Source organism: Cucumis melo, chromosome 8, assembly GCF_025177605.1.
Source record: "Cucumis melo cultivar AY chromosome 8, USDA_Cmelo_AY_1.0, whole genome shotgun sequence".
Classification (NCBI taxonomy): Eukaryota; Viridiplantae; Streptophyta; class Magnoliopsida; order Cucurbitales; family Cucurbitaceae; genus Cucumis; species Cucumis melo.
Window position 1 is genome coordinate 22,998,107 of NC_066864.1, and position 11,592 is coordinate 23,009,698.

The 11,592-nt window shown below is 41.4% G+C and overlaps 1 protein-coding gene across 1 annotated transcript; it reads right to left on the minus strand.

The window, feature by feature from the left end:
• Nucleotides 1-1,109: 1,109 nt before the first annotated feature.
• Nucleotides 1,110-1,598, minus strand: LOC107991892 (uncharacterized). The gene has a single exon (XM_051089202.1). The coding sequence runs from the start codon at nucleotides 1,596-1,598 to the stop codon at nucleotides 1,110-1,112; it is 489 nt and encodes a 162-aa protein (XP_050945159.1).
• Nucleotides 1,599-11,592: the final 9,994 nt, after the last annotated feature.

Consider the following 11,592-nt stretch of genomic DNA (forward strand, 5'->3'; position numbering starts at 1 on the left):
TCTCAAATTTGAGTCCAGTAGTAGGAAATCCCTTACCTCAATATTTAGCTACGTTCCTTAGTCAACTAGGATCCAACGAACCAACCTAAACATAACATAAGGAATTTAAATACTAAAACAAGCAAGTTGTCTAAACAAACTACCCAATTTATAAACTCCACAGCTTATCCAAGCAAATTGGAGAATCAAGCTTTAAACAATGTCGTCGTAGATTCCAAGAATTCAACTTCCAAACCTTCAAGAAAACCCATGAAAATGAGCTCAATTAATCCGACATTTTATGCCAACAATTAAACTTAACTTGGCTAGGGAAATGCTATGAAACTCACGATTTCGTTTTTATCTCGAAACTTATAATAAGGCAAGAAGCGGAGGAATACCGAGTGATTCGGGTTACGATGAACAAGGGGAAAACAAGAATGGCTCGGCTGGGAGATCGACTTAATGCGCGCGGCTTGGAGAAGGTCGACGATAGACTCGGCTCGATGCTTCGATGGCTGGGCTCTCCTAAGCTCCATCGGACTTTACGGAGATGAACAACGGCGGCCACTGAGATGCGACGATGACCTGAACGTACAACGAATGTGGATGGGCGGCGCTCGCTTTTGGTTGAAGGTGGAGACGGTCGGTGTTCGCGAGGGTCGGACAAAAAGATGAAACCTACGGCGGTGTACGTTTGAATGAAGAGTGATACATGCTCGGGCGAAGAAGGATGGAAGAGACGAGGTTGGGCTGCGGCAACGAATGACGGAGAGGGATGGACGAGATGGGGTCTGCAGGCTAGAGAAGAAGGAAATTTAGGATGGGGGGCGGTTGTAAGAATGAGAAGAGGAAGAAATTCTTTAGGTTTTTAAAAAGAAAAGTAATATAATAATAATAATAATAATAATAATAATAATAATAATAATAATAATAAAACTTATATTATATTATATTATATTATTATAAAATTTATATTCTTCTTCTTATTTTCTTTTCCAAACTTAAATAACTTAACACCTAACAAATTGAGATCAAAAGAAATTTAGGGTAAAAGTGTCAAGAAATTACCTCAAAATCTTGGGGTGTTACATTCTTCCCTCCTTAAGGAACTTTCATCCTCGAAAGTTCTATTCCTCGAACAACTCTGGGTAACGAGCCCTCATGTCGTCTTCTCTCTCCCACGTAGCCTCCTCAATATTGTGATTCTTCCATAAGACTTTGACTAATGGAATCTCTCTGTTTCTCAGCATCTTTACTTCTCTAGCCAGAATCTTAACTGGTTGTTTTGCATAGCTCAAATTCTCATCAATCTCCAATGGGTCGTAATCCACTACATGAGATGGATCTGTCATGTACTTCCTCAACATCAAAACATGGAACATGTCGTGAACAACAGAGAGTGATGGCAGCAACGCCAAACGATACACAAGAGGGCCAACTCGTTCTAGAATTTCAATCGGTCCAACAAAACGAGGACTCAACTTTCCTTTCTTTTCAAATAGTAAAACATCTTTCATATGTGCTACTTTCAAGAACACTTTGTCTCCCACATCAAACTCAAGATCTTTTCGTCTCACATCAACATAACTTTTCTGCCTACTCTGTGCTGCTTGCATACGCGCTCTAATTCTCTGCGCTGCTTCATTAATAAACTAAACTAACTCAGGACCCATTAATCTTTGTTCGCCAACCTCATCCCAACAAACAGGGGATCTGCAACATTTTCCATACAGAGCCTCAAATGGTGTCATGCCAATGGTAGCTTGAAAACTGTTGTTATAAGAAAACTCCATCAAATGCAAGTGAGAATCCCAACTACCTGGAAACTCTAATGCATAAGCTCGCAACATATCCTCTAAAACTTGATTCAAACGTTTAGTTTGACCATCAGTCTGAGGGTATAAAGCCATACTGAAATCTAACCTTGTGCCCATGACAGCCTGAAGTCTCTTCTAGAACTTGGAAGTGAAATTTGCATTTCTATCAGAAACAATCGATACGGGCACCCCATGAAGTCTCCCAATCTCAGTCAAGTACAATTGTGCCCACTTACTAGTAGTATAAGTGGATTTCCCTGGGATGAAATGTGTGGATTTCGTAAGTCGTTCAAAAATAACCAAAATCACCGTAAAGCCCTTTAGAGTCCTAGGCAATCCTATAATGAAATCCATAGACATATTCTCCCACTTCTATTCTGGCACGCTCAAAGGTTGTAATAAACCTGCTGGTTTCTGTCTTGGTGCCTTAACCTGCTAGCACACTAAGCATTTACTAACAAATTCTACCACTTCTCTCTTCATATTACGCCACTAATAAACTCGTTTCAGATCCTGGTACATTTTTGTACTACCTGGGTGCATGGAAAATGGGGAACTATGAGCCTCAGTCAATAATTCTATCTTAACTACACTGTCTGCTGGCACACACAAATGCCTCTCACACAAAAGTCCATCATTCGAGGATAAAGAGAATCCATCACCCTGCCCTGTCTCAACTGTGCGACGCTTCTCAACAAGATAAGGATTATTACTCTGAGTAACAATGATCTTTTGTTTCAAAGTCGACTGTATTGACAATTGAGCCAACTACGAGGTGACTGCACCTACTGACACTGCTATCTCAGCTCTTTCAAGGTCTCGATGCAAAGGGGCCTGTTTGGTGATGAGTGTTGTCAAATATGATACCTTTCTACTAAGAGCATCAACTACCACATTCACCTTACATAGATGGTACAATATCTCACAATCATACTCTTTCACTAATTCAAGCCATCTCCGCTGTCTCATATTCAAATCCTTCTGAGTGAAGAAGTATTTCAAGCTCTTGTGAGGTCAGTGAAAATCTAAATCTTCTCATCATACAAATAGTGTCTCGAGATCTTCAGTGCAAAAACTACTGCTGCCAACTCTAAATTATGAGTAGGGTAATTCTGCTCATGACTCTTCAACTGGCAAGAAGCATAAGCGACTACCTTATCTTGCTACATCAGAACACAACCCAAATCGTTCTTGGAAGCATCGTTGTAAATCATAAAACTCCCCCAACCATCAGGTACAGTAAGAACCGCTGCAGTAACAAGCCTCTGTTTAAGGTTCTGAAAACTATCCTCACAGGCTTTGCTCCAAACAAATGGAGCTCATTTTCTGGTCAACTGAGTGATGGGAGTAGCTATACGAGAAAAATCCTCCACAAACCGTCGGTAATAGCCTGCTAGATCGAGAAAACTACGAACTTCACTAACTGTATAAGGTCTATCACACCCCTTCTCGGACTACCTGCTAGCTTAGATCGAAAGACGGTGTGAAGCCGACAGACACGCTTTTCTTTACCTGTATCTGTCGACTCTGCTTAAATCTTTAATGTGATAAACTTGCCAATCTAGTATATAAACTATTATACATGCAACAAAACACAACGGATCCTAGGCTTGTCATACACATACATGAAGTGTATTTCAGAAATAACTGATTTCACGAGTAAACCTAAAGACACCTTAACCAAAATATAACCAACAAAGGTTTACACAACCGCAACTCCTAAAACTTACATAAACTGTGGAGTATCTATATCATACAAAGATGTATATGCATCATAACACAACAAACTCTGTGCACAACTCTAATCACGTACTAGCAATCGATATCGAAGCTTCAGTAGACTAAGGCAGTTTATCAGGCACTGGGAACTTGTTCTCTACCTGAAAAAGTATGTAAAATATTTTGGAAGGATAAGCTATAAAGGTCAGTGAGTGATTCAGTTTAAAACTAGAAATTTAAAAGTAAGAGCACGTGAAAGCGTACACTTATAGTTTTGTTGATACAAGTCGTAAACATAGACGTATACTAGTAAGAATAGCTTCCTTAAATTACTTAGTATATACGTTATTGAAATCTAGCAAGACATATTAAGTATATCAAAATATTTTAACTATCATGACAAATCTACGTTATGTAGGGAAAGCCCAGTACACAAACGCTTACAAGCTCTACGATGTAGTGGGACCTGCCTAGTATCAAGGACATAATTGTCCAAGGTATTATTTACCTATGGCCGTATGCCCGAATACCCCCAAATCGCTTTATCTTTATGTCTTGAAAGTAGTCTAGGTTAATTCTTTCGTTTTCGTGTCGCCGAGCCACAGTGTGACATTTTGGCTTTTTCATATGCAAGCGTGCCAAGACAAAAAATCTCAATATGTACTATAGAGGGTACATGACTAGTCCGACCCCGTCCAAGCCTTGTCGCACTCTTTGCAAGCTAAGCTATTTTCTTTGCAATTGACAGTCTTCAATGCTTTCTTTATGATGTTTTCAACTATTTACTTTTTCTCTCCCGTTTTATAAAAACATTTTCCCAAGAACGTGGAGGGAGGCTACATCATACCGCGAGTTTGTCCGCGGATTCTGAATTTCGAACGACTGACTTGTTGATCGAGCTAAACAAGTGCCGCACAATCGTGTTGAGAAGTTACGATTGTGACAAGTGGTATCAGAGCCAAATTGGCTAATTGATGACAAGACCGAAACATGTCATCTGCGAATCCATCGGACAAGGCCCAAAAAGACCGACTATCAGAGCTAGAAGAGCAGATGCTCTACCTAGTCGAAGTTTCTGACTCCATTCGCTACTTGGAGTCTCGTCTCGATGAAATTTATGAGAAAACTGATGCAATTGATGCGGTAGCTGGCCGTGTCGAAGGGTTACCGATACAAGAGTTGTTGGCAAGAGTCGACACCCTAGAAACAAACATAAGCGTCAGAAGAACTGTTAACTACGAGCGTGGAGACAGTTCATCAGGCTTTGCTGCCCACATGGAAGAACGTGTTAGCGAGCTAGATAGCTCTCAACAGACACTATTAGAGATGATAAACGGCATGTCAGAAGATTTTAGAGTCACCCTCGATGTCGTTAGGAATGAAATCCCAGACGTGAATGTGAGGCTGAATCTCACGATGCGAGCAATGAAAAACCAAGCTCCAGCTGGAGGAACAATTTCGGTTAGCAGAGTAAAGATCCCGGAACCAAAGCCCTTCTGTGGGGGCAAGAGATGCAAAGGCTTTAGAGAATTATATTTTCGACCTTGAACAGTACTTCAAGGCTACAAACACCGTCACCGAAGAAGCCAAAGTGACATTGGCAACGATGCATCTGTCTGAAGATGCCAAGTTGTGGTGGAGGTCCCGATAAGTGGACATACAGGAAGGGCGTTGCACTATAGAAACTTGGGACGTCCTGAAGAGAGAACTCCGCTCGCAATTCTTCCCCGAGAATGTGGAAATCCTTGCTCAACGAAAGTTGCACGATCTAAGACACACTGGCGAGATTCGGGAGTACGTGAAACAGTTTGCGGGGTTGATGTTAGACATTCGCGACATGCCAGAGAAAGACAAAGTATTCTGTTTTATCGAAGGGCTGAAACCGTGGGCAAGGGCCAAGTTGTATGAACAAAGGGTTCAAGACCTCACATCAGCTTATGCAGCAGCTGAATGGTTGTTCGATATGACAAGTGACTCTCAAAATGTGAGACGTCACCAAAGTTCCTCACCTGGAAGGAACAAGAATAGTCGTCTGAGTTCTCCCAAAGCTGTCGGGGGAGACGAATGTCCTGGTAAAGACCGCAGATCTCACCAGTCAAACACAAAGAACACATGCGAAGGCCAAAGAATCGGAGCCCACCCAAGCGTCCCCTCAGTTGTTTGATATGTGGGAAGCCACATCTGGCAAGAGAATGCCCGAATAAAGTCGACTTCCATGCGTTTCAGGCCTCATTAATTGCGGATTCAGATGATAAGTCAAATCAAGCTGAGGACGAAATGGGCCAGATAGATGGGAGCAAAAAGACTCGAATAGGGGCCATAAAATACATGTCATCTCTCCAAAAAAAAAGTCAGGAGAGAGACACGTACCAACGAAAGGGGGCTTACTGTATGTTGACACCTGGATCAACCAAAAGCAGACTAAGAGCACTATGGTCGATTCTGGTGCAACCCATAACTTCATTACAGAGGCAGAAGCTAGACGTCTAAGGCTCCATTGGGAGAAGGATTCAGGAAGGATGAAGGCCGTGAATTTCGTTGCCCTACCTATCGTCGGACTAGTGAAGCGAACGACGATAAAGTTGGAAGGATGGAAAGGCCCTATAAACTTTGTGGTTGTAAAGATGGACGACTTTGATGTAGTATTGGGAATGGAGTTCCTCCTTGAACATCAAGTCATTCCAATGCCCTCAGCCAAATGTCTAGCGATTACCGGATCGTTCTCCACGGTAGTACAAGCAGATATTCGTCAGCTTAACGGGTTCAAAATGATATCGGCCATGCAACTAGACGAGAGCCCCGCCCAAGAGGAACCACCATCCGCGGCAATCCTGCTTGGGGCGTTGGAAAAGAGACAGTCCCCAAAGACACTCTGTGTGTCCTAGAGAAGTGTCATGATGTGATGCCAAATAGTTGACCCAAATCCTTGTCGATGCGAAGGATGATCGACCATGGAATAGAGTTGCTGCCAGAGGCAAAAGCGTCTGCGAAGAATGCTTATCGCATGGCGCCGCCGAAGTTAGTCAAACTTCGAAAACCATTGAAGATGTTGTTGAATGCAGGATTTAGTAGACCTGTGAAAGCTCCGTATGGAGTCCATGTCCTTTCCCTAAAAAAGAAGGACAGAAGCCCACAATAGCGTATGGACCGCCGTATCCAGAGTAAGCTCACCGTTCGGTGCAAATATCCACTCCCCATGCTCACGAGGCGGGTGGACCGCCCACGTGGGGCGAAGTATCTCCCGAAGTCAAACATCCGACCGAGGTACTGTCGAGTAAGAACAACGAAGGTAAAGGGACTCGAGACAACTTGTGTCACTGGACATGAAGCATACGAGTTCCCCATGGTGCCACTGAGTCTTACCGATGCCAAGGGAGGAAAGTGTTGTTTTGTGCAGAGCCAGATAAACGCGCTGAGTCATGTGGGGGAGTGCCACCAAGGTGGGTTGTCGAGAGAAGAAGACACTCAGTAGAGTGAGAACCTCGAGTGTCAGGCCGCCTTCAATGGTTTGAAGCAAGCCATGATCGAGGGGCCAAGTCTTGGGGTCATCGATACGACCAAGACTCCCAAAGTTGAAGCCGAGCAATTCAGCTGTGTGCTCGGAGAATATCTGCATCATTGTGTTGATGGCAGACAAAAGAATTGGGTTCAACTGCTGAAGGTAGCCTAATTCGGTCATGGTGCTCATACAGACTCATTGATCAAGAGAAGTCCGTTTGAGATTAAAGGTAAGAGGCATTCTGTATCGCCGCCGCTCGCTGATGGCCTTAACGTAGGGGACAACCCTCAAGATCACAGAGTTAAAGAGAAACGGGGACAGATAGCCGACATCGCTCGAGTGTGCCTAGAAGAAGCTTCAAGGTCGATGGAGGAGAGGGTAGATCAAAAGCGATGCCCTTTTGAGTTCGAGTGGATGAGCAAGCTTCCAATTAACGGTGCAACAATGCCGTATAATTATCTGTCAACCTGGACCTGGAGGAAGACAAAGAAATCAAGGAAGTCCTTGCTGACAGAGTAAGGACTGGTAGAAGGCCCACGAGGGAGACACATAAATTCCTGGTGAAGCGGAAGAAGCCCCTCGTGGAGGTAACAAGGGAGGACACGTCGAAGACCTTGAAGCGTGGACGCAGAAGATCGAAGAGCTCCAGCTTCGCCAGTTGACGAGGACGTCAACCGTTTAAGTGGAGGAGAATGTCAAGGGCATAATTGTCCAAGGTATTATTTACCTATGGCCGTATGCCCAAATACCCCCAAATCGCTTTATCTTTATGTCTTGAAAGTAGTCTAGGTTAATTCTTTCATTTTCGTGTTGCCGAGCCACAGTGTGACATTTCGGCTTTTTCATATGCAAGCGTGCCAAGGAAAAAAATCTCAATATGTACTATAGGGGGTACATGACTAGTCCGACCCCCGCCCAAGCCTTGTTGCACTCTTTGCAAGCTAAGCTATTTTCTTTGCAATTGACAGTCTTCAATGCTTTCTTTATGATGTTTTCAACTATTTACTTTCTCTCTCCCGTTTTATAAAAAGATTTTCCCAAGAACGTGGAGGGAGGCTACATCATACTGCGAGTTTGTCCACGGATTCTGAATTTCGAACGGCTGACTTGTTGATCGAGCTAAACAAGTGCCGGACAATCGTGTTGAGAAGTTACGATTGTGACATCCAGCACTCCCATCGCCTTTGTCGTAGTGGGGCCCGCTCAGTACTTACGACAGCACTCACGCCTTTGTCGTAGTGGAGCCCGTCCAGCACTCACGACTTTATCGTAGACTTACATCATAAGTCAGTCTACAGAACCTAAAACTTAGGCTTCAATACCAATTGTAACGACCCAACTTTTCAGTCTAAGCTGAGGTCATTACTTACTACTAAGACACGACATTCAATCATAGAGACCCTGTTCAAAATTCATTAAAACTCAAGATATAAAAAAATCGTCTTCAAGCCCTATTTCAAATCAATTTCAAAAGTTTCGAAACATAGTTTACAAAATTTCAGACGAAACAAATGAATAAATGTTCTAACCAAAACTTAAATTTAAAATCCTCGAAACGAAAATAACAAAGAAATTTTGCAAAAGCAATAAAACTCGACATTCCCGCATGGCCTTCACGCATCCTTCTTGCCCCTCATCGGTCTGCCTGGTAGGATGCCTTTACCTGAAAAAGTTAAACAAAAAGGGTGAGTATAAAAATATACCCAGTAAGGGACCCACTATTGGTCCCACTAAGGAGAACAACAATTAGCTTCCTATTAAGGGGTACCTTGCAACATAACAGTCTCGTGATCCTGTGGGATACACATATCAGTCTAGCGATCTTGTTGGATACACATATCAGTCTAGTGGTCTTGTCAGACCCACATATCAGTCTAGTACTCCTAAAGGATACACATATCGGTCTAGGCTCCCGAAGGATACACAACATGGGGTGATTCTATAGGACACTGTGCCTACAGAGTAAGCTACCCTATAAGTAAGGCTTACAGTTATTCCCGAAATTCAGTCTCAACAGTCTACAACAGCCACATCACAATATAGCTCAATTAACAGTTCTAGCTCTAAGCATAATCGGTCAGACAGTCTAGGTTGGTCAATAGTATTCTCTGTCAGCCTACATATATTCAAATCACACCAAACAATCATGCTACCCAAATCCAATTAACAAAACAAAACGTCACTATGCAATTTACACCTAATAATCCCATCATCTTAGCCCAAACAACAACATGAACTACAAGTGATCTAAACCATACATAAAGTCTATATTCAGTCTGCATCACCGTTCATCAATAAATACACAACCAACACCTGACGATCCCGACTAGTTAGTCCATTCACAGCATAACTTAACAAGGTATAAATTTTACCCTTAGCAGTCATGTCGTCCAGAAACAGTCAAGGAAATATTATTGCTACTTTTTATATGCACACAACCATCAATTTAATACGATCTCTAGAATATACCTTTGCATCACTTACTACATTTAGGTCTCAAATTTGAGTCCAGTAGTAGGAAATCCCCTACCTCGATATTTAGCTATGTTCCTTAGTCAACTTGGATCCAACAAACCAACCTAAACATAACATAAGGTATTTAAATACTAAAACGAGCAAGTTGCCTAAACAAACTACCCAACTTATAAATCTACAACTTACCCAAGCAAATTGGAGAATCAAGCTTTAAACAATGTCGTCGTAGATTCCAAGAATTCGACTTCCAAACCTTCAAGAAAACCCATGACAATGATTCTAATTAATCCGACATTTTATTCCAACAATCAAACTTAATTGGCTAGGGAAACGCTATGAAACTCACGGTTTCATTCTTACTCCGAAACTTATAATAAGGCAAGAAGCGACAAAATGTCGAGTGATTCGGGCGATGATGAATAAGGGAAAAACAGGTATGGCTCGGTTGGGAGATCGGCTTGGCGCGCGGCTTGGAGAAAGTTGACGATCGGCTTGCTCGGAGCTTCGACGGTTGGGCTCTCCTAAGCTTCGTCGGACTTTACGGCGATAAACAACGACGACCATTGAAATTTGGCGATGACCTGAACGCACGACGACTGTGGATGGGCGACGCTCGCTTTTGGTTGAAGGCAGAAACAGTCGGTGTTCGTTAGGGTCGGACGAAAAGATGAAACCCGCGGCGGCGTATGTTCGACTGACGTCAGCTGAAGAGTGACATGTGCTTGGACGGAGAAGGATGGAAGAGACAGGGTTGGGTGGCGAGTACCCACGATGGAGGGGGTTAGACGAGATGACCTAAATTTTAACTAACAATAAAGGCACCATAAACCCAATTGGCCTAAATTTGAAGTAACAACAAAAGCACAGTAAACCCAATTGACTTAAGTCTAACAAGCCTAACCCTAACAAAATTAAAGTCATCTTAAAATTAATTAACGAAATTACAACAAAAACAAATTTGAAAAACTACATCATTATAATTGATCCCACTCTCAAAAAGGAAGGGAAAGAGAGGAAATTTAAAAAAAAAAGTTACATTTGAAGACTAATTTGACATAATAGTTTTACTTAGCTTTTTTTCAACCCTCAAAAGGGAAGGGAAAGAGAGGAAATTAAAAAAAAAAGTTACCTTCGACAGAATAGTTTCCTTAGCTTTCTATCTCAAACGTACCCTCCAAAAAAATCCTCCTTTGTTTTTATAGTGGAAAAGGTGGGAGTGAGAGAGAAAATTGAGTTAGTTGAGGGAAAATAAAGAGGAGAGTGGAGAAGGTGGGAGTGGAGAGAAAATTGGGTTAGTTGAGGGAAAATAGAGAGTAGAGTGGAGAAGGCGGGAATGAGAGAGAAAATTGGGTGAGTTGAGGAAAAACAGGGAAGAGATTGATATTCATTTTTTTTGTTTTTTTTAAAAAGAAAAAGTTAAATTCAAATTCAAATCAAACTTTCAAAAGAAAATAAAAATAAAGTAAAATAAAGTAAGTAAATAAAATAAACTAATAAATAAAGGACAAAATGTTATATCTACAACTTCTTATAAGATTACCCCTCCATTGGATTAAAAAAATATTTCTTGTAGACAAAGATAATCAATTGAATTTTGCACTTGAATTTTCTAAAAAAAATGTATCTTACATACTAATTAAACAATCAAGAGCAAATTAAAAGATTGTTTCATAGAGATCACATGAAATTGAATTCGTTCTTGAACAAAAATTAAAGAATCAACATGCTAAATTAGAAAAAAAATGGAAGAAACTCTCAAATAAATTGAATACCCATGATCCTCTTACCTCTTAGAAGATTACCCCTTTATTGGAATAAAAGATTGATTAAATATTTTTGAGAGAAAAATGACAGAATGAGATGGGAGAGTTATGAAAAAATGATATTTAAAGAGAATTTGGGTGAAAATTGGAGTTGGATTTATGAATGGATCAAATATAACTGAAAATTGATTAAGATTTACGGAAAAATGAGTTATATATAGAAAAGAAGTGAAAATTGGTCTTCATGGGTTTCAAACTCATAACTTCAGGGCCAGGCGCACGCTCAATTTGACGGAAAGGAGAGGATTTTTGGAAAGTTGTAATATATTTACAAGAT

Coding starts and splice junctions, on each gene's coding strand:
- LOC107991892 (XM_051089202.1), bottom strand. CDS start 1,598: ATGCAAGCAGCACAGAGTAGGCAGAAAAGTTATGTTGATGTGAGACGA.